This window comes from Microcaecilia unicolor, chromosome 2 (genome assembly GCF_901765095.1).
Source record: "Microcaecilia unicolor chromosome 2, aMicUni1.1, whole genome shotgun sequence".
Taxonomy (NCBI): Eukaryota; Metazoa; Chordata; class Amphibia; order Gymnophiona; family Siphonopidae; genus Microcaecilia; species Microcaecilia unicolor.
Genome location: NC_044032.1, coordinates 10,445,958 through 10,470,084, shown reverse-complemented (window position 1 = coordinate 10,470,084; position 24,127 = coordinate 10,445,958). Strand labels below are relative to the sequence as shown.

General features: G+C 46.8%; 1 protein-coding gene across 3 annotated transcripts in view; it reads left to right on the top strand.

Annotated features, from left to right (window-relative positions):
* Positions 1 to 12,245, top strand: part of LOC115461805 (C-type lectin domain family 2 member E-like) — a 38,502-nt gene extending 26,257 nt beyond the window's left edge. For all 3 annotated transcript variants that reach the window (XM_030191850.1, XM_030191849.1, XM_030191848.1), the window contains 2 exons: positions 10,525 to 10,622; positions 11,768 to 12,245. In XM_030191850.1, coding sequence (XP_030047710.1) covers positions 10,525 to 10,622; positions 11,768 to 11,966 — 297 coding nt within the window. In that variant the 3' untranslated portion in view covers positions 11,967 to 12,245. The remainder of the gene's footprint in view (positions 1 to 10,524; positions 10,623 to 11,767) is intronic.
* The last annotated feature ends 11,882 nt before the right edge of the window (positions 12,246 to 24,127 follow it).

The window sequence follows — 24,127 nt, the reverse complement described above, 5'->3', positions numbered from 1 at the left end:
CATTTTAGCCCTCCCCCCGGCGCCGCCCCCCCCACCGCCGACATTGCCGCCCCCCCTCCCGCCGCGAACCCGCTGCCGCTGCAGCCTACCTTTACTTTTGCTGGCGGGGGATCCCACTCCCCGCCAGCCGACGTCTTCTTCTCAGTCGCTTCCTGCTCTTCAATTTGTTTGCTGACGTCCTGCACGTTGTAGGTGCAGGACGTCAGACTCAGAGAACAGAGAGAACAGAACTGTTCTCTGAGTCTGACGTCCTGCACGTACAATTACGTGCAGGACGTCAGCAAACAAATTGAAGAGCAGGAAGGTCTGAGAAGACGTCGGCTGGCGGGGAGTGGGATCCCCCGCCAGCAAAAGTAAAGGTAGGCGGCGGCGGGGGCGGGTTCGCCGGGAGGGGGGTCCTGGGGTGAATCTGCGGGGGCCCCGGCCCCCTCAGGCCCCACGTAGCTACGCCACTGCACTATAGACGACCACCTAAAGTAACTCTAAAAGGGCTAAGACATAGATTAAACAGGACTGGTGCTAACACTGAACCACGGAGAACACCAGTTTTATATTTTTTCCTGTTTCCAGAAAAATGACATGGAAAATATCATTTCAGATAGAGAATGACATGGGGATAAAATTTGTCCCCATCCCCACCCCATCCCCGTGGGTTCTGTCTCCATCCCCACCCCATCCGTCAGCCCTGTCTCCGTTCCTGCCCCGTCCCCCCAGGTTCTGGCCCTTGCCCACCCCCATGGGCTCTGTAATCATCTGCAGAAGCCTCAGACACATGCTTTTATATCTAAATCTTTTTATTAAAGTATAAAAAGGAACAATATGCTGTGCAACTGTTGTGTATAAATTACAAACAGAAAACAATAATAACAATGAGCAGCTATAATAACCCTCCCACCACTACCACCCTCTACCCTTCCAACTCCAACAGCCTGGGCCGGTCTTAGCAAGTGCGGGGCCCTATGCAGACCAATTTGGTGGGGCCCCACCCCACCATAGCCCCACCCCCACCGTAGCCCCGCCCCCACCCTAGCTCCACCCCATTGATAAGATTATTCCATTTTTAGAACATTTTTTTTATTTATGAAATTTCAAATAAAGACAAATAAAGCTAAACTTGTACAAAAAACTGATTGAAATAATAAGCACAATGCTATCATGAAACCCCCCCTCCCCAGAAATTATTCAGTTCAAGTCCACTACAATTAGTAGTTCCAATTCTCATAACAAAGGAGAATAAAGGAAAATATTAAGAAAAGATTCAGTACTTTCAAATTCCCCTATTACTCTGTAACCCATATATGCAATAAAATAAAAATGAAATGAAAAGATATACAATAAAATTAAGTGATATGTAAAATATAATGTACAATATAAAAACATATAGACCACCAAGGTATTAAAATTGTTTTAAAATATATACCACAACTCTCTGACTCAAGAAGACTCCGACTCTGTCATCCATAATTGTCTGACAACACACAGAAAAAAAAAAGTAAAAAAAAAAAAAAAGTCACAATTAATACCTTATACACCAATATACCAGCCATACGGAAAATGCAGATTATCAACAATATGAAGCTAGCAAGGGATCATAATATCACAATTCTCATGTAGAGCCACAAAACACCCTTTTAGAGGTAGTGTGTCATGATTTAGGCTCTACACCCTTTCCGATGTTTGGTGCCACCTTAGTAAGGCCAACACACAATCTCTCCACTGCAAAACACTATACACAAACGTGTGCAAAAACACACTCATAACCTTAACAAACCATAAACAGCACTAATTCCAAGGACAGGACGAGCTACAAACTTATGCGTGGCGTGGAAAGGCAACTGTAATTACACCTGGCTCTAAAACACCAGTGCACAACTTAGTGAAAAAACAAAACAAAAAGGGATTCAAACTATACGCTAGCAGAATACTGCACCTTCCTTGATCACACCCGAAAAACACATGAATGCAAAATACTGAACTGGAAAGTTACCTCAAGAAGTCAGACTCAGCATGTAGCAATACTACAAAAATTAAAACTTACATGAAAAATATCACAGATGCACATTTTACAAAAACTGACATATTCCAATTAATAAATCCTGAATAAAATAGTTTTTTCTACCTTTGTTGTCTGGTGACTTTGTTTTTCTGATCATGCTGGCCCAGTATCTGATTCTGCTGCTATCTGTCCTCTTAACTCCGTTTCCAGGGCTTCCTTTTCATTTATTTCTTTACTTTCCGCCTTTCTTCTTCATTTCTTGCTCTATATCCATAAGTAAAAGCTGGGTCCTCCGCAGACTTGACTGTCCAGTGGATCCAGCTTCTGCCTATTTTCTATATCCATGTGCACTTTTTCTCCTCTCTTCCTTTTCCCTCACCTCATCTCCTTCCTCACTCTTCCCTCGCCTCCATCCATGTCCAGCATTTCTTCTCTCTCCTCCATCCACCCCATGTCCAGCGACTCTCCTGTCCCCCCTGCCAACTGCCATCCACCTATGTCCAGTAACCCCCCCGTCCCCCCTGCCCTCCACCCATGTCCCGCGACGCGAGTCTCCTTGTTCCCCTGCTGCTCCCCCTCCCTCCAGCCACCCGAGACCCCTCCCGTCTGAGCCCCCCCTCCCCGACCCGCCAAACGACCCTCTTCTGCCACCCGACCCACCCGCACCTCACCTGACCCAGCATTTTTAAAAAACCTCCAAGCGGCGGTGCCTCGCGTCTGAGAGGAGAAAACTCGCTTCGTCGTTGGCCGGCCTTCCCTCAAGTCCCGCCCTCTGATGTAACTTCCGCAAGGGCGGGACTTGAGGGAAGGCTGGCCAACTACGAAGCGAGTTTTCTCCTCTCAGACACAAGGCACCGCCGCTTGGAGGTTTTTTTAAAATGCTGGGTCGGGTCAGGTGAGGTGCGGGCGGGTCGGGTGGCAGAAGAGGGTCGTTTGGCGGGTCGGGGAGGGGTCTCGGGTGGCTGGAGGGAGGAGGAGCAGCAGCAGGGGAACGAGGAGACTCGCGTCGCGGGACATGGGAGGAGGGCAGGCGAGCGTGGTCGGAGAGGCGAGGCAGAGGCAAGGCTTTAGGCGCGGGGCCCTATGCGGCCGCCTCTGCCTAAGACCGGCCCTGCCAACAGCAGCTGATTTCTACTTCCCCAAGGAATCCTATTCCACCCTGTTAAAATGTCCAGGGGTACAAAATACAACCCGTTCTGTATCCCCTAGAGGGGAGAAATATGCTCTATGAAGCACTGTTATGATTTTTTAACCTATGGATGAATAAGAAGTCATCAACAATCTCAGGATTCAATCTAGCTCTCCTGTCTTCCACAGTCCTTCCTGCAATAGAAGATGTCTTCTGAGAAGATGTGTTGGTAGCAGGATATACAGGATCCCCCATACAAATTTTCCTAGTTGTGGCCAGCATGTTTGCTTGTTTTTCCAAAAAACTAAAAATATTGCCTTCTGCATCAATCAAACGTAAATAACAGTCCAGTTCATTAACAGGCTTCAAAGTAGAAAGTGAGATGGGGACAAAGCTTGTCCCCGTCCTCACGGGCTCTGTCCCCGCCCCCATCTTCACAGTTACTGCGGGTCCCCGTCCCCATGTCATTCTCTAATTTCAGATGAATGTGTATCCCTACTAAAATGGGCCTCGTGGAGTTTCCAGAATCACCATGCTCCAGGCTGTATATTGCAGCTTGGTAAAAATCAGTGCAAAATAGCAACCTCTTCAACCTCCTCGTTAAAGGCTCTTCAACCAGGCCTTTAATGAAAGTAACTAACTTCTTAGTCTCACTCACATACACAAGGAGTGACATGGGCTTCACATACTGGAGCAGGACATGTTTATCCACTCCTACCCTAGCTCAGATAACATTTAATCACCAGAGAGACTTCATGTGTAACTTTCTTTAAATTAGTCACCTTATTTTCCGACACTCTCTTACCTATCTATATATTTCACCTTTGCTTATAACCTACATAAGTACATAAGTAATGCCATACTGGGAAAAGACCAAGGGTCCATCGAGCCCAGCATCTTGTCCACGACAGCAGCCAATCCAGGCCAAGGGCACCTGGCAAGCTTCCCAAACGTACAAACATTCTATACATGTTATTCCTGGAATTTTGGATTATTCCAAGTCCGTTTAGTAGCGGTTTATGGACTTGTCCTTTAGGAAACCGTCCAACCCCTTTTTAAACTCTGCTAAGCTAACTGCCTTCACCACTTTCTCCGGCAACGAATTCCAGAGTTTAATTACACGTTGGGTGAAGAAAAATTTTCTCCGATTTGTTTAAAATTTACTACACTGTAGTTTCATCGCATGCCCCCTAGTCCTAGTATTTTTGGAAAGCGTGAACAGACGCTTCACATCCACCTGTTCCACTCCACTCATTATTTTATATACCTCTATCATGTCTCCCCTCAGTCGTCTCTTCTCCAAGCTGAATAGCCCTAGTCTCCTTAGTCTTTCTTCATAGGGAAGTCGTCCCATCCCCGCTATCATTTTAGTCGCAATTCGCTGCACCTTTTCCAATTCTACTATATCTTTCTTGAGATGCGGCGACCAGAATTGAACACAATACTCAAGGTGCTGTCGCACCATGGAGCGATACAACGGCATTATAACATCCTCACACCTGTTTTCCATACCTTTCCTGATAATACCCAACATTCTATTCACTTTCTTAGCCGCAGCAGCACACTGAGCAGAAGGTTTCAGTGTGTTATCGACGACGACACCCAGATCCCTTTCTTGGTCCGTAACTCCTAACGTGGAACCTTGCATGACGTAGCTATAATTCGGGTTCTTTTTTCCCACATGCATCACCTTGCACATGCTCACATTAAACATCATCTGCCATTTAGCCGCCCAGTCTCCCAGTCTCGTAAGGTCCTCTTGTAATTTTTCACAATCCTGTCGCGATTTAACGACTTTGAATAACTTTGTGTCATCAGCAAATTTAATTACCTCGCTAGTTACTCCCATCTCTAAATCATTTATAACTATATTAAAAAGCAGCGGTCCTAGCACGGACCCCTGAGGAACCCCACTAACTACCCTTCTCCATTGTGAATACTGCCCATTTAACCCCACTCTCTGTTTCCTATCCTTCAACCAGTTTTTAATCCACAATAGGACTTTTCCTCCTATCCCATGACCCTCCAATTTCCTCTGTAGCCTTTCATGAGGTACCTTGTCAAACGCCTTTTGAAAATCCAGATACACAATATCAACCGGCTCCCCTTTGTCCACGTTTGTTTACTCCTTCAAAGAATTGGTCAGGCAAGATTTCCTCACACAAAAGCCGTGCTGACTCGGTCTCAGTAATCCATGTCCTCGGATGTGCTCTACCATTTTCCCTGCCACCTATGCTATTAAAATGTTTTATTGCATATTGTGTTGATATTGTAAGTAGTATACTATCACTTTCTTTATAATTTTACCAAATGGTGCTGAAATATTCGTCTCTCAGCATGTGTGTAGAATTACCAAAAACAATTCTTAACCAAACAGACTTAAGGATCGCTGTCTCTTCCTTCTGGGAGTGAAGACAGGAAATGGATGTCCCAGTTCTTCCTACTGACATAGACTGGCCACTGCCACAGACAGATGCTGGGTACAACAGACCTTTGCTCCAACCTCTTATATTGGGTGGCAGAGCCGGTGGTGGGAGGCGGGGCTGGTGGTTGGGAGGCGGGGCTAGTGGTTGGGAGGCGGGGCTAGTGGTTGGGAGGCGGGGCTGGTGGTTGGGAGGCGGGGCTGGTGGTTGGGAGGCGGGGCTGGTGGTTGGGAGGCGGGGCTAGTGGTTGGGAGGCGGGGCTAGTGCTGGGCAGACTTCTATGGTCTGTGCCCTGAAAATGGCAGATACAAACCAAGGTCAGGTATACACATAAAGTAGCACATCTACCAAAACCCTCATCCACACCCTTGTCACCTCTCGTTTAGACTACTGCAATCTGCTTCTTGCTGGCCTCCCACTCAGTCACCTCTCCCCTCTCCAGTCCGTTCAAAACTCTGCTGCCCGTCTAGTCTTCCGCCAGGGTCGCTTTACTCATACTACCCCTCTCCTCAAGACCCTTCACTGGCTCCCTATCCGTTTTCGTATCCTGTTCAAACTTCTTCTACTAACCTATAAATGTATTCACTCTGCTGCTCCCCAGTATCTCTCCACACTCGTCCTTCCCTACACCCCTTCCCGTGCACTCCGCTCCATGGATAAATCCTTCTTATCTGTTCCCTTCTCCACTACTGCCAACTCCAGACTTCGCGCCTTCTGTCTCGCTGCACCCTACGCCTGGAATAAACTTCCTGAGCCCCTACGTCTTGTCCCATCCTTGGCCACCTTTAAATCTAGACTGAAAGCCCACCTCTTTAACATTGCTTTTGACTCATAACCACTTGTAACCACTCGCCTCCACCTACCCTCCTCTCTTCCTTCCCGTTCACATTAATTGATTTGATTTGCTTACTTTATTTATTTTTTGTCTATTAGATTGTAAGCTCTTTGAGCAGGGACTGTCTTTCTTCTATGTTTGTGCAGCGCTGCGTACGCCTTGTAGCGCTATAGAAATGCTAAATAGTAGTAGTAGTAGTAGTAGTAACATATGAGTTTATCTTGTTGGGCAGACTGGATGGACCATAAAGGTCTTTCTCTGCTGTCATCTACTATGTTACTATCCTGCTTATTTTCGAAAGTGATCGCCGGCCATAAATCGGGAGATGGCCGGCGATCTCGTAAAAGCGGCCAAATTGGTATAATCGAAAGCTGCTTTTTCAACCTCATCGCCGCTTTCCCGTCTCGGAGCCGGCGAAAGGTCAAGGGGGCGTGTCGGCGGTGTAGCAAAGGCGGGACATGGGCATGGTTACGAGATGGCCACCTTTAGCTGATAATGGAAAAAATAAAAGCGGGGAAGACGAGTATTTCGCCGCTTTTATTCGGTCCACTAATTTTCACGACCAAGCCTCAAAAAGGTGCCCAAACTATCCAGATGACCACCGGAGGGAATCGGGGATCACCTCCCCTTACTCCTCCAGTGGTCACCAACCCCCTCCCACCCCAAAAAAACCATTTCAAATATTTTTTTGCGACCCCCTATGCCAGCCTCACATGTCATACCCAGCTCCATGACAGCAGTATGCAGGTCCCTGGAGCAGTTTTTAATGGGTACAGTGCACTTCAGGCAGGCAGACCCAGGTCCATCCCCCCCCCCCTACCTGTTACACTTGTGGTGGTAAGTGTTGAGCCCTCCAAACCCCTCCAAAACCCACTGTACCCACATGCAGGTGCCCCCCTTCACCCATAAGGGCTATGGTAATGGTGTAGAGTTGTGGGGAGTGGGTTTTGGGGGGATTTGGGGGGCTCAGCACCCAAGGTAAGGGAGCTGTGCACCTGGGAGGTATTTATATATTTTTTAAAACATTTTTAGAAGTGCCCCTTAGGGTGCCCAGTTGGTGTCCTGGCATGTGAGGGGGACCAGTGCACTACAAATGCTGGCTCCTCCCACGACCAAATGCGTTGGATTTAGCCAGGGTTCAGATGGCCGCTTTTAGTTTCCATTATCGCTGAAAAACAAAAGCGGCCATCTCAAATCCGGCTAAATCCAAGGCATTTGGCCGGTGCCAACTGTATTATCGAAACAAAAGATGGCCGCCCATCTTTTTCGATAATACGATTCAGGCCCGCTGTTGCGCCTCCGCCAAAATAGATCGCCTGCGCCGTTCGATTACGCCCCTTTATGTTAAAGATGTCTCAATGCTGCCCATTAGCACACATTGGGCGTTGCAAATCCCAGACATACAGTGGTGGAAATAAGTATTTGATCCCTTGCTGATTTTGTAAGTTTGCCCACTGACAAAGACATGAGCAGCCCATAATTGAAGGGTAGGTTATTGGTAACAGTGAGAGATAGCACATCACAAATTAAATCCGGAAAATCACATTGTGGAAAGTATATGAATTTATTTGCATTCTGCAGAGGGAAATAAGTATTTAATCCCTCTGGCAAACAAGACCTAATACTTGGTGGCAAAACCCTTGTTGGCAAGCACAGCGGTCAGACGTCTTCTGTAGTTGATGATGAGGTTTGCACACATGTCAGGAGGAATTTTGGTCCACTCCTCTTTGCAGATCATCTCTAAATCATTAAGAGTTCTGGGCTGTCGCTTGGCAACTCGCAGCTTCAGCTCCCTCCATAAGTTTTCAATGGGATTAAGGTCTGGTGACTGGCTAGGCCACTCCATGACCCTAATGTGCTTCTTCCTGAGCCACTCCTTTGTTGCCTTGGCTGTATGTTTTGGGTCATTGTCGTGCTGGAAGACCCAGCCACGACCCATTTTTAAGGCCCTGGCGGAGGGAAGGAGGTTGTCACTCAGAATTGTACGGTACATGGCCCCATCCATTCTCCCATTGATGCGGTGAAGTAGTCCTGTGCCCTTAGCAGAGAAACACCCCCAAAACATAACATTTCCACCTCCATGCTTGACAGTGGGGACGGTGTTCTTTGGGTCATAGGCAGCATTTCTCTTCCTCCAAACACGGCGAGTTGAGTTCATGCCAAAGAGCTCAATTTTTGTCTCATCTGACCACAGCACCTTCTCCCAATCACTCTCGGCATCATCCAGGTGTTCACTGGCAAACTTCAGACGGGCCGTCACATGTGCCTTCCGGAGCAGGGGGACCTTGCGGGCACTGCAGGATTGCAATCCGTTATGTCGTAATGTGTTACCAATGGTTTTCGTGGTGACAGTGGTCCCAGCTGCCTTGAGATCATTGACAAGTTCCCCCCTTGTAGTTGTAGGCTGATTTCTAACCTTCCTCATGATCAAGGATACCCCACGAGGTGAGATTTTGCGTGGAGCCCCAGATCTTTGTCGATTGACAGTCATTTTGTACTTCTTCCATTTTCTTACTATGGCACCAACAGTTGTCTCCTTCTCGCCCAGCGTCTTACTGATGGTTTTGTAGCCCATTCCAGCCTTGTGCAGGTGTATGATCTTGTCCCTGACATCCTTAGACAGCTCCTTGCTCTTGGCCATTTTGTAGAGGTTAGAGTCTGACTGATTCACTGAGTCTGTGGACAGGTGTCTTTCATACAGGTGACCATTGCCGACAGCTGTCTGTCATGCAGGTAACGAGTTGATTTGGAGCATCTACCTGGTCTGTAGGGGCCAGATCTCTTACTGGTTGGTGGGGGATCAAATACTTATTTCCCTCTGCAGAATGCAAATAAATTCATATATTTTCCACAATGTGATTTTCCGGATTTAATTTGTGATGTGCTATCTCTCACTGTTACCAATAACCTACCCTTCAATTATGGGCTGCTCATGTCTTTGTCAGTGGGCAAACTTACAAAATCAGCAAGGGATCAAATACTTATTTCCCCCACTGTAGCTTGCACCTATATATTTAATATCCATTATGATATGGTTCTCAATCTAGTCCTCAGGGTCTCCCAAACTGTACTCACGGCCCCTGCAGCCAGTCTGGTTTTCAGGGTATCTCCAATGATTATGCATAAGATGGATTTATTTAGCATCTATGGGAGACTCAATATATGTAAACTTATATCACCCATAGTAATTGTGGATATGCTGCAAACCCAACTGTTTGGGGGTTATGACAGTATAGTTGGGAAGCCCTGTGTTTCTTAATATCATTTTGCAACAAATTGGGGCGGAGAAGCTACGAGAATGGTACGGGATTTGCGTTCCAAGACGTATGAGGAGAGACTTGCTGACCTGAACATGTATACCCTGGAGGAAAGGAGGAACAGGGGTGATATGATACAGACGTTCAAATATTTGAAAGGTATTAATCTGCAAACGAACCTTTTCCGGAGATGCGAAGGCGGTAGAACGAGAGGACATGAAATGAGATTGAAGGGGGGGCAGACTCAAGAAAAATGTCAGGAAGTATTTCTTCACGGAGAGAGTGGTGGATGCTTGGAATGCCCTCCCGCGGGAGGTGGTGGAGATGAAAACGGTAACGGAATTCAAACATGCGTGGGATATGCATAAAGGAATCCTGTGCAGAAGGAATGGATCCTCAGAAGCCTAGCCGAAATTGGGTGGCGGAGCAGGTGGGGGGAAGAGGGGTTGGTGGTTGGGAGGTGAGGATGGTGGAGGGCAGACTTGTACGGTCTGTGCCAGGGCCGGTGGTGGGAGGTGGGACTGGTGGTTGGGAGGCGGGAAGTACTGCTGCGCAGACTTGTACGGTCTGTGCCCTGAACAAGGCAGGTACAAATCAAGGTAAGGTTTACACATATGAGTTGTCTTGTTGGGCAGACTGGATGGACCGTGCAGGTCTTTTTCTGCCATCATCTACTATGTTAGTATGTTACATTTCAATTAACCATGTAAACAGGGCTGATGGCTCTTGTTCCTTGGGATATAAAGAGTGATTGTAAGCTCTTTTGAGCAGGGACTGTCTCTCTATGTTGGATGTTCAGCGCTGCGTGCGTCTGGTAGCGCTATACAAATGTTAATAATAATAATTCATTTTTTTTAGATTTATCATTGCAATGTTCTTTCTAGTTTCAGATGCTCATGAATTCCTCACAAAATAACAATTGGTGGATTGGTATAAAAAAGATGGGCAACACATGGCTATGGCTGGATGGTACACAGATAAGGTGAGACTATATGAGAAGAGACGATGCAATAATTTTTCAGGTCTTTACCTTTAAAAAGTATATTTTATTTGTCATATTGCTGTCTCATAAGTGTTGCCATACTGGGACAGACCGAAGGTTCATCAAGCCCATTATCCTGTTCCCAACAGTGGCCAATCCAGGTCACTAATACCTGGCAAGATCCCAAAGAGTAGCAACATTCCATGTAGAACCCCAAAGAGTAGCAAGATTCTGGAATCCTAAAGAGTGACAAGATTCAATTCAGAATCTCAAAGAGTAGCAACATTCCACATAGAACCCCAAAGAGTAGCAAGATTCCATTCAGAATCCCAAGTACATAAGTGTTGCCATACTGGGACAGACCGAAGGTTCATCAAGCCCATTATCCTGTTCCCAACAGTGGCCAATCCAGGTCACTAATACCTGGCAAGATCTCAAAGAGTAGCAACATTCCATGTAGAACCCCAAAGAGTAGCAAGATTCTGGAATCCTAAAGAGTGACAAGATTCAATTCAGAATCTCAAAGAGTAGCAACATTCCACATAGAACCCCAAAGAGTAGCAAGATTCCATTCAGAATCCCAAGTACATAAGTGTTGCCATACTGGGAAAGACCAAAGGTCCATCAAGCCCAGCATCCTGTTCCCAACAGTGGCCAATCCAGGTCACTAATACCTGGCAAGATCCCAAAACAGTGCAATACATTTTATGCTGCTTATCCCAGAAATAAGCAGTGGATGTTCCCCAAGTCCATTTTAATAATGGCTTATGGACTTTTCTTTTAGGAAAGTATCCAAACCTTTTTTTAAACCCCGCTAAGCTAACTGCTTTTACTACATTCTCTGGTAACAAATTCCAGAGTCTAATTACACACTGAGTGAAGAAATATTTTCTCCAATTTGTTTTAAATTTACTACTTTGTAGCTTCATTGCATGCCCCCTAGTCCTTTTTGCAAACAGTAAACAAGCGATTCATATCTACCTCTGACAAGAGGGAAGAAAGAAGGAGAAAGAGTTTACAGCACATATCTGTCTTTTAGATGGGAGTGATGGAGAGGCTTTACAGCATGAGCTTGTGCAGTCTCTGAAGTAACCTGATTGCAGGGCACTACAGTCCTATTATTCATTTTCCAAATTTTACTCCAGATCTTCCGTTAGAGACTTTTCTGGCTGGACCTGTGCAGAAGTGACTCCTGCCGGACTGTCTCCTCAGCAATGTGGAATTCAGCATCGCTGGATCTGCGAGAAACCAATTATCAAGCTGCAGTTTGAACTGGATTGTAATGCACCAGCCGTATCAGTTAATGGTGTGAAACAGGTTGGCCTCCCTAAAGAAGCAATGTGAATGAAGCTACGGAATCTAGGACAGGCAGGAACATCATATCATCTCTCTGCACTCAGGATCCAGAGTCATCTTGTCAAGACTCCAAGTTGCTTGAAGTTTAGGAAAATGACTGTCCTGTTCACGTCCACCATCCTGATGCTATTACCCCCGCTGAAACTTTTAAACAATTAAGTATTTTAAAGAGTAGTGAATTTAGATTTAATTCTATTTCCTGAACTTTTGTTTTGAAGTGACTGATATTTCTGGACCTTACCCATCCTAATTATTGTTTGGCTGAAGGGGTAAATAATTTGAAAAAATTAATAATAATAAAAAATATATATATAGGGGACAGCACTGAAGCAAGATATATATATATATATATATTTTTTTTTTGTTACATTTGTACCCCGCGCTTTCCCACTCATGGCAGGCTCAATGCGGCTTACATGGGGCAATGGAGGGTTAAGTGACTTGCCCAGAGTCACAAGGAGCTGCCTGTGCCTGAAGTGGGAATCGAACTCAGTTCCTCAGTTCGCCAGGACCAAAGTCCACCACCCTAACCACTAGGCCAATCCCATCTCTGAGTGCCCTTTTCCTTGGCAAGACGGCACTGGCACTGAAGATCCAGGTCCTTGGGACGCCCAGAAGTTATGTGGGTACGACAGATATTCTGTGCTCTACCCACTTAGCTAACTGGACACAATTAGGACTTCTTTATTTATTTATTTATTTTATTTATTGTTCACTTATATCCCACATTTTCCCACTCATGCAGGCACAATGTGGCTTACAAACATTAAATAAAATACAGAATAGGAAGCTTAGAAAAGTATACAAGGAGTAAGCAGGGGGAAAAGCATCTAACAGGGTGAACTAGCGGGGTAAGAGACAAGAGGGGGACTTCTTTATATCAAGGCCACCGAGAAACAAAATTAGGCACGGGGCAAACAGTCATAAGGGCCTCACTGCTAGGGTTACCATATGGCTCCAGAAAAAGGAGGACGGATTGAGCCAGCCGGGTTTTACTTCAATTGCTTTCCATTGAAAGCAATGGAAGTAAAACCCGGCTGGTTCAATTACTTCCATTGAAAGCAATGGAAGTAAAACCCGGCTGGCTCAATCCGTCCTCCTTTTTCTGGAGCCATATGGTAACCCTACTCACTGCACCGTCAAAAAAGTAGTCATTGGCTGGCAGGCAGCAGCAGTAGCGATTGAGAGAGACTGCTCTGCCAGCCATAGGTCCTTCTTCCTGTTGTGGCCCACCTTCTGTGAAGTAACTTCCTGTTTCCACATAGGCGGGACCCGGCAGGAAGAAAGACCTGTGGCTGTCAGAGTAGTTTCTCTCAATCACTGCAGCGGCATCACTGAAAAAAGTGTTTTTTCTATGGCCGGGGCTGGGCCCGGGAAATCTTGCCCCTGCGCTACCCCTGCTTTATATGCTGCCCTGCATGCCCAGTTAGCTATCCAGGCATTGAAACTGAATATCATCAGTGCATGTATGATTCTTGGTTTCTCCCAAGTCTGCCCTCAGACCAGCCTACCTTAACTGGTGAGCACGGTGGCAGTCAGAGCAGATATTCAGTGGCACTGGCTAGTTAAGTGCCACTAAATATTGGCTCCTGGGCTGCCCAACATGATTTAACCAGGCTTCTGCCTGGTTGTCACTTTGAATATTGTGATGGGCAAGGTAGAGCTAGAGGGGAAGACATGGGGGTAAGTCTCTGGAAAGGAGAAATTAGACCTTACCTGCTAATTTGCTTTCCTTTAATCCCTCCGGACCGGCCCAGGATTGGACTGATGGGTTGTGCTCGCCTTCCAGCAGATTGGAGACTGAGAAAAAAACTCTGACTCTAGCGAGCCAATAGGAGCCCTGGTCACGTGACCCTAGCCTCAGTATTTGAATAACAAAGCAGCAAGAAGAACAAGACATTCTGTGCCCCAAGGAATTCCAGCAACCAGGGAGCACTATTAAAAACGTGCTCTAATGAAGGCTCACCGACAACTCTCACCAGAGTAGCGGTATGGCCTCACTGTACTGGCTCACCACGTACCCTTACCAGGGCAGCGGTATGGCCTTATCTTAATGGCTCACCACATACCCTTACCAGAGCAGCGGTATGGCCTCATCGTAATGGCTCACCACATACCCTTACCAGAGCAGCGGTATGGCCTCATCGTAATGGCTCACCACATACCCTTACCAGAGCAGCGGTATGGCCTCATTGTAATGGCTCACCACGTACCCTTACCAGAGCAGCGGTATGGCCTCATTGTAATGGCTCACCACGTACCCTTACCAGGGCAGCGGTATGGCCTTATCTTAATGGCTCACCACATACCCTTACCAGAGCAGCGGTATGGCCTCATCGTAATGGCTCACCACATACCCTTACCAGAGCAGCGGTATGGCCTCATTGTAATGGCTCACCACGTACCCTTACCAGAGCAGCGGTATGGCCTCATTGTAATGGCTCACCACGTACCCTTACCAGGGCAGCGGTATGGCCTTATCTTAATGGCTCACCACATACCCTTACCAGAGCAGCGGTATGGCCTCATTGTAATGGCTCACCACATACCCTTACCAGAGCAGCGGTATGGCCTCATTGTAATGGCTCACCACATACCCTTACCAGAGCAGCGGTATGGCCTCATTGTAATGGCTCACCACATACCCTTACCAGAGCAGCGGTATGGCCTCATTGTAATGGCTCACCACGTACCCTTACAAGGGCAGCGGTATGGCCTTATCTTAATGGCTCACCGACTACCCTCACCAGAGCAGCGGTATGGCCTCATTGTAATGGCTCACCACATACCCTTACCAGAGCAGCGGTATGGCCTCATTGTAATGGCTCACCACCTACCCTTACCAGAGCAGCGGTATGGCCTCATTGTAATGGCTCACCACATACCCTTACCAGGGCAGCGGTATGGCCTTATCTTAATGGCTCACCACATACCCTTACCAGAGCAGCGGTATGGCCTCATTGTAATGGCTCACCACATACCCTTACCAGAGCAGCGGTATGGCCTCATCGTAATGGCTCACCACATACCCTTACCAGAGCAGCGGTATGGCCTCATTGTAATGGCTCACCACGTACCCTTACCAGAGCAGCGGTATGGCCTCATTGTAATGGCTCACCACGTACCCTTACCAGGGCAGCGGTATGGCCTTATCTTAATGGCTCACCACATACCCTTACCAGAGCAGCGGTATGGCCTCATTGTAATGGCTCACCACATACCCTTACCAGAGCAGCGGTATGGCCTCATTGTAATGGCTCACCACATACCCTTACCAGAGCAGCGGTATGGCCTCATTGTAATGGCTCACCACATACCCTTACCAGAGCAGCGGTATGGCCTCATTGTAATGGCTCACCACGTACCCTTACAAGGGCAGCGGTATGGCCTTATCTTAATGGCTCACCGACTACCCTCACCAGAGCAGCGGTATGGCCTCATTGTAATGGCTCACCACATACCCTTACCAGAGCAGCGGTATGGCCTCATTGTAATGGCTCACCACCTACCCTTACCAGAGCAGCGGTATGGCCTCATTGTAATGGCTCACCACATACCCTTACCAGGGCAGCGGTATGGCCTTATCTTAATGGCTCACCGACTACCCTCACCAGAGCAGCGGTATGGCCTCATTGTAATGGCTCACCACATACCCTTACCAGAGCAGCGGTATGGCCTCATTGTAATGGCTCACCACCTACCCTTACCAGAGCAGCGGTATGGCCTCATTGTAATGGCTCACCACATACCCTTACCAGGGCAGCGGTATGGCCTTATCTTAATGGCTCACCGACTACCCTCACCAGAGCAGCGGTATGGCCTCATTGTAATGGCTCACCACATACCCTTACCAGAGCAGCGGTATGGCCATAACAGAAGATCAATGATTCTTTTTTTTTTTTTTTTTATATTTGTCTAACTAGCAAAAAACAGCTCTACAAACAAATAAATAGAACATGCAAAAAACAGCTCTACAAACAAATAAATAGAACATGCAAACCCAGACAGAAAACTGAAATAGGGAGGGGCCTGGGCCGGTTCGGAGGGATTAAAGGAAAGCAAATTAGCAGGTAAGGTCTAATTTCTCCTTCCTTAGCATCCCTCCGGACCGGCCCAGGATTGGACTGATGGGACGTAACAAAGCAGTAGTTCTACGGGTGGGACCCCAGCAAGGCCGCAGTGAGTACCCGCGATGCAAAGACCATCTCCTGCCAAAAATGAACATCAAGTCTGTAATGTATAGAAAAAAGAATGGAGAGAGGACCAAGTCGCCGCCTTACAAATCTCTGCGGGAGGCATCAAGGGATACTCCGTGGAAGACGCTGCCTGTGCTGTAGTGGAATGAGCATTACTAGCCTCCGGGACTGCCTTGCCTGCCGAGAGGTAGGCTGAAGTTATCAACTCTTTAAAAAAACCCCTAGCGGCGAAAAACCTCAGTGACTGCGAGATATCGTTTAAGCACTCTCTTACCATGCAAAGCATGCAATGTCTACTGCTCATGTGTACTACTACTTAACATTTCTAGAGCGCTACTAGGGTTACGCAGCGCTGTACAGATTAAGAAAAAAGGGCAGTCCCTGCTCCAAAGAGCTTACAATCTAATGGGCGAAAAGTCGAGTAGGGTCAGTCCAGATTTCCTGAGACCAATCCCAGAACAAGAAGAAAACCAACTGTGACAGATGAAACTGAGAGAGAGAAGGACCACTCGCTCTTTAGAAAACTGTAGAAATGGAGACCTGCAGGAAAAAACTTGCACCTCCGAAACTCTCCTAGAGGACGCAATAGACACAAAAAAACACTGCCTTTAGGGTTAAGTCCTTCAAAAAACAAGTTTGCCATGGTGCAAACGGAGGCCCCGTGAGAGCCGAAAACACTGGATTAAGGTCCCAACTTGGAAAGATCAATGTAACCAGTGGCCAAAGGCTAACTCCTTTTAAGAAATGAGAAATGGGCGACTTTGGGGAGACTACCACCGACTTACCCCAAAACCGACCTATGAAACGGGACAGAGCTGCCGCCTGCATTTTTAAGTGAAGAAAGAGACAATCGTTCCTCAAATCCTCGCTGCAGAAAAACATCTGAGCCACGGAAACTCGAAAAGGAGCAACCCCAGCATCTGCACAGCAAGTCTCAAAAATTCTCCAGGAGCGAAAATAGCTGAGAGAGGTGGAGCGACGACGAGACCAAAGCACTGTGGAAATAAAAAAGAAAAACCCCTCTGATCTAAACGGGCTCGTTCAATAAGCAAGCCGTAAGACAAAATCGAGCCGGGGAAAGCCGACCCTTGAATCAGCAAGGACTTGTATAGCGGAAGTCGAAGAGAAGACATCACCTTCAGCCGCTGCAGATTCGCGTATCAAGAGCGTGAAGGCCAATCTGGGAGCACCAGAATCACTGGCTTCCCAAGTTTCTCTATCTTTTGAAGGAAACGACCTAATAGAGGCTACGGAGGAAGCACGTAAAGAAATTCGGAGGAACTTTGAGTTGAGTCTGTAAGCAAACAGATGGAAAACTGGAGTGCACCAATGACGTACTAGCAACTAAAAACGCATCGATTGCTGAGAGCGCATTCGCCTGGATCAAGCGTGCGACGACTGGGGAAGTCCGCTTGAATATTGGTCAACTCCTGCTACATGCGAGGCTGATATGGCCGTGAGATGAGCTTCTGCCCATACCAGGAAACACTCCGCCTCTTACCGGCACCCTGTTACCCTCTGCCGATTGATATAGGCTACTGCCGAGGCGTTGTCAAGAACTACCAGCCTTATAACCAGCAGAAAGGCAAAAGAGCAGGATACTACGCCAGTAAAGAAGATGCACTTGAAGAAAGAAAGAAAGAGGACATGGAAATAGTCAATCTGCAGTTGCCTGGCAGACTATGCAAAATGGGGGAAACAATACTTGTCCCTTCCCAAAACCAAATTGATATTGTCTTGTAACAAGGTCCTATCCATTGTGAAATTATTAGTCTAATCTTCCCAGGCCACCAAGCCACTGGGTGCCATTTACTGATAAATCGTCAGTCCAACCAGAGATATGCTGGAGCCCAATATAGTGAACCCCCTTCCCCCAGGGTACCTCTTATACAATTATCCCACGAAATAGAGAAATAATGAGTTGCTATTTGTTCACAAGATTTCAAATATGAAATTTTTTAGAGCTGAGATTTAACAAACTAAGCTTTGACCTGCACATCTGTGTGGACAAAACCGGCTTCAAAATTGGTTAAATGTGAAGGTTCCATAAGGGATGGGCACACTCCTCTTACTGTTCTCATAGCACCTACATCCCATTAACCGTCTAGCGCTGTGCGTATTGCCCTGAAAAGTTGTACTTGCAGTAGCAAGGTCAGAGAAAACCAAAAGTATGATGATCCACAATGCTTACACTTAATATAGTAGAAGTAACATTTTTTTTTTTTTTTTTGAATGCCTCAAATTGTGTGGAGGCATAGGGCATTTTAAATAGACCACTTATAAGTGCTACAGGTTTACTAGTCTTGTGGATCATTCTTGACTGAAAATAAGTAGGCTAAAATACAATGCAGCTGACTAGAATGTCTTGAACCAGAGTACATTTTTTTTTTTTTTTTTTTCTTGGGCAGCATGCAGAGTTGAAGAGATGTGCAAAATTGTACCAGGAGACTGCTTTTAATTTTCATAGATCTAGAAGGCTGATAGCATAGACCACAGTAAGCTGCAGTTACACTGCTCAACAAAATCCCTGAGTATTTCAATCACTTCCCTCAACTGCCTATACCAGATCCAAGGATACTTTTGCTGTTTGAATAAACAGAATTATGAGCATCTTGACATTCTGAGAAGGAGAGGGGAACAAAAGATGGCTTCAGCTTGAAGTAAAGTTGGAAATGTGTCCACAAATGAAGCATTGTGCACAGCCAGTGAACTGCCCAAAAACTATGCTCAATTGGTTTGCACCGAGTGGTTTATGAAAAAACAGTTTCTGTATTTTCTTTGTATTTAAAGATCTATGAACATGTAAAAATAGTAGACTAGTATTCCCGCTAAGACGTTGTAAATAGCTGTTGAAAGTAGCAGTGCTACTCTCCCTACTGTTCCTAAAGCTTTCCTGTGGGAATGTCCAGTAAAATAATAAACTGGGGGAGGGGAGGGGGAAGGAGGAGGAGAAGGGAAATGGAGCTTTTTTTTTTTTTTTAAAGATGCATTGAAAAGAAAAACAATAAACTGCATTATTCTAAAATGACTCTCTTTACTACTTCGGAGGACATGGGCCTGTGAAGTTCCAACAGAAAAAACATGCTTGTAACAGCTGCATCCCAGTGTGCAAAGATAACATACAGCATGATAGGCCTAAAGAGCCATGTCAATTTACACAGGGCTTTCCTTCCAAAAGAAAGCAGTTCTTGTAGAAAAACTGCTGCATGTAAAGCCATGCAAAGTATATGGCTTGATGGAAAAAGTAATATTTTGTATAACCATTGTTTAAGCAAGCACAAAAATGCTTTAACCTATGCCCTAAGAATAGGTGAATAGACATGTATGGAGCCACTATGGCGCTTAAGTTGTATCTGCGGAGGAGAGACCATCCCAGAAATCTTCTACAAGCTCTTTCTGCTCTATTAAATAGGACCTCTCCTGATTGCCATAAAAATCTCCAGACAAATCACCTTCCCTAAATCTTTTTGGAGGTGGAAGAGCAGGCTTGACAAAATTCCCTGCCCCAGCTGCTGCATCAAAAAAAAGGCCTGGTACATCTGGAGCACAAACTCAGGAGGAAAACCCCCTGCCTGAGTAGGCCCAGATTGCACCAGCGCTCCCAAAATACCAGAATCCGGATTGGAGACATTGATGTCCGAAGTCTGTGCACGCGATGGCGAAGATGGAGCAAAATTCAAAATGGCCGCCGTTCGCGCCAAAACCGCGGGAACGGCCTCTGGCGGCGCCTGACCCCTCAGAACTGACACCGGCATCGACGGCGATAAACTTTGAACCGCCAACGACGAAAGCAAAGAAGGCCTCGACGCACCCGCCAGAGCGGTACAGTACTTACAGGAGCCGGAAGAAAACCCCCTGACACTGGCGGACAGCACATCGATTCAGCATCTCTGACATGGCGGCGGCGCGCGTACCGTGACGGCGAAGGAACGGAAGCTGAAGACTGAATCCCCGAAGCAGAAGGAACCGTACAGCCCGACGCTCCAATCACCGTCGTACAAAATTTGCAAGCGCCGGAGGAGCCAACCCCCCGACGCTGACATACAGCGCACTGCTTAAGCTTTGCCGACATCGCGGGAACGCGCGTGCACGCGATGAGTTGGTTGGCGCCTAAATTCTTTTAAAGCAAAGGACGCTCCGAAGACAAAAATAGCGCTTAGAAAACTACACACCCACGAAAGTCAACCATAGGAGAACCAGAAACAAAAATTGAAAAGTTCTCAGCGTTTTTTTTTTTTTTTTTTTTTTTAAGGAGCTGTTAACATGCACACAGACAGAAGAAAAATAAACACTAAACGGAGCTGTCTGCTCGTTAGGTCTATGGGGAAGCACTGCTTCTGCTTAGCTTTCTCTTTTTTTTTTTTTTTTTTTTTTTTTATATTTTAAATCTGGTTGCCTCTCCCAAAGGCAACACCCCTTTGCTTGCCAAACGGGGGGCCCTTCCCTGAAAAATTTTACTCGTTAGCAGGGAGGTGGGGAGGAAAAAAGGGGGAGGGACCCGGGACACCCGAGTATAACACCCCTGAGGCAAAATTGAAATTCTAACAAGCCTCCAAACAATTCCTGTGGCACAGAATAAAGTACAGAATAAAGTACCAACTAGACAAAAAATTCAGACAAGTCAGAAAATAAAGAGAGACTAATGGGCTCACTTCCTACCTGCTGGGAGACTGAGAAAATACTGAGGCTAGGGTCACGTGACCAGGGCTCCTATTGGCTCGCTAGAGTCAGAGTTTTTTTCTCAGTCTCCAACCTGCTGGAAGGCGAGCACAACCCATCAGTCCAATCCTGGGCCGGTCCGGAGGGATGCTAAGGAATACAGATATTCATCACAACAAGTGAGGGACTACAACTCCCAGCTTCCCCGGAATAGACCTAGAGGAAGGGACTCTGGGAGAAGAAGTAGGAGGAGGGGCAGCCATCTTCAGGAACATTTGAGGGACTACAACTCCCAGCTTCCCCGGGGTAGATCTCCTGACTCCTTTAGAGAGGGTAGTCCGCACTACGATTCACAAGATCCCGGGAGGTGGTCACATGACTCTTTTAATGCTGATAAGCCTGACTACAAATCCCAGGTTCCCAAGGGTGGGACGAAGCATCTTTCCATGCCAGCTGATGGTAATGATTATCAGCTGCAGGAGAGCAGAGGCGAAGGAGTTCCGATGGAGTGGCTGCCCTCAGAGGGGATTTCAGAGTTTCAAAGGGTGGAGAGTGAACTGGAGCCCATGGATGCCTCTGCCCTAGCCAAGGTAATGAGTGGGAATTCTAAGGGAATGCTAGCAACCCTAGTGGTTAATTTGATTCAATATGTGGAGAAGCAGCTTACTGGGAGCACTTGAACTTGTTGGGAATATAACAGAAGCGTGTCCCTGGACTCAAGTTTGATCTTGGGGTGGATACAAGAGATTCAGTGGCTGGTACGTTAAAGGGTGGGGGAGGTCCCCTTTTCTCAGCCATTTACTGAGAGGAGGGTACAGAAAGCTCGAGTCTGAAGGAGGACAATTACATTGAATGAACTTTCTTTAAAAGACTGAATATGAGAGGAACTGGGGGAGCTGAGGATTTTGCTGCTGCCAGAAGGGTTGTTTTTTTTTTAAGCTCCCTTTGATAAGTCTAGAGACTGTAAGCTGGCAGTCTCTATGAACTAAACTGTGGAAAGCAATAAGATTGTTCCAGAATAAAAGGGAAAGAAAAACTCCCCATTTGTTAGTTGCTATAATTTTTGAGTTGGTGAAAAGTTCTATAGAAAACCCAGAGGGGCGTCATGCACCTGGACTGGACAGAGGAGAGCACGGTTGAGCAGACGCAGAGCGCGACAATATTGACCCCTTAATGTTAAGTCAGGTTCTTAGGATGTCCACACTGAATATTGTAATCCACGAGGTACAGACAGGCTTGTAATCCACAGGATATCGCCCTCCGGATCACCCAGCAGAGCAATCCTCTTACAAGAAGAAAGACGGTCGGTCCTTTGTGCTTTTTGTTCCTTCTGGCCTCGGTGTCTAGTTTCCGCCCCCCAAATGGGCACCCTCAGCTCAGACCTAGGCAGCCGCTGGGGCTCCTGTATCCACCTCTTTCTAGCTCTCGTTTCCCTTTCCCCCCACTCGGACTGCAGCTCATCTAGCTGCTTGGGTCTCTGAGCACTCTACAAAGTCCGTCCTTACTGTCACGGAAAAAGTCACTCTCAGGCTGAAAGGAACCCACTTCAGCCCTCTTTCTCTCCTCTTCCCCGTATGGGGAAGAGGTTGCTTGTATCCCCTCCCCACTCCTCAGGTACTGTTACCCTTGTAGTGTAATCAAAGTTCCCCTTATTCACAAACTCTGGGCAAACAGTTTTTCCCTTTACTTTTTTTTTATCACAGTCCTTGGTACACACAATCAGCTGGAACAGTTTCAACCCTGGCTTCACTCCCTTCTATTGCAGCCTGGGCAATGAAAGGGTCCCACCCATTCAGCTCTAAACACCTGACAACCTCCCACACAACCCTGGTTGAGACTTTCAGCTATTGTTAAGAGTGCTGCTGTAGCCACCTCTTCCCTCCTTTCATTAAGTCACAGAACCATGTTGCCATGAACCGTCTCAGCTGCCCACCTTAGACTGAGCTAGAGCAGAAATGTCCATGGGCTCTCCCTCTGGAATCTCCTCTCCAACCCTCCTCCACCTTCCACTGCCTGCTCTTCTCAAGTCTCTCCTTCCATCCTCCTGATCACCTCCACCCAACTGTCTCCTATCATCCTCATCAAGCCCTCTCCGATCCTCCTCCTTTCCCCTAGGATTCTGGGCCTCGTAGTGTGGGTAGCACTTCCTGGTTCTACCCTCAAGGGCTGCTGGGACTTGTAGTCTTTTGATCCCAAGGACCTCAACGGGGAAGGAGGCAAGCTGCTTTCCCGGACTGGCCTGGATCTTTTGGTTCTGGACCTTCTGGCTCTGTACTCCCGTGGGGTTTTAGGGTACAAAAGGGACTTTCCCCTCCTTGCTCCCCCAGATTCCCCATCCACGCTCCCTGCCTGATCGCAAATATGCATGAGATCTATTTGCTTGCATTGCCTCCATTGTATGCAAATCTCTCTCATGCATATTCATTGTAGATATCCAGAATACCTAATCATCTGGGTGTGTCCCAAGAACTGAGTTGCTAACCAGTGGCATACATTTATCTATGTAAACTGACCATTATGAGAAAATAAGTAGTTAACATCTTGGAAAACCTACATAGACCAGGCTCTGGCCTGCCTGGGGAATGGGAAACTAACCTGGGACTGAAACCCAGGTTCATTGAGTCCTTGGCTCCACCTCCTTCTAATGAATACGTGAGAAAAAGATTTCTGTCGTTTGCATATTATGGATGGAGATCCTATAGCTTGTATATAATGACATATAGTTGTATCATGCATGCCGAGGCTGAAGGGACCCCCACCCTTACTACCGGCCTCTAACACATGGACTCCATCCACCTAGGACAGGTTTGAGCCACTCAGCACAAATACCCACTTCAGGCACTGCTCCTGGAGCTTCACCCCGACCCCTTTTCATACGTCCAGAGTTTGTGCTATCAAGCAGTCTTCCACTTCCTACCCAAGCTGGAAAACAGGGCTCTTATAAACCCTTTTAGCCTTTTCCCTTGTACCTAGGCCAGTGCAAAGATATACATAGGTTCAATCACAGCCACTTCTCCCTCTTGGGACAACTCCACCTACCCTCCTCTCCTCCTTCCTGTACACATTAATTGATTTGATTTGCTTACTTTATTTTTTGTCTATTAGATTGTAAGCTCTTTGAGCAGGGACTGTCTTTCTTCTATGTTTGTGCAGCGCTGCATACGCCTTGTAGCGCTATAGAAATGCTAAATAGTAGTAGTAGTAGTAGTATAGTTGTAGTAATATATTGTAAACAGGTATCCTCAGAATTTAAGCAGCTTGTTGTGTATCTTGCAAGTCTTATTGCACTGACAC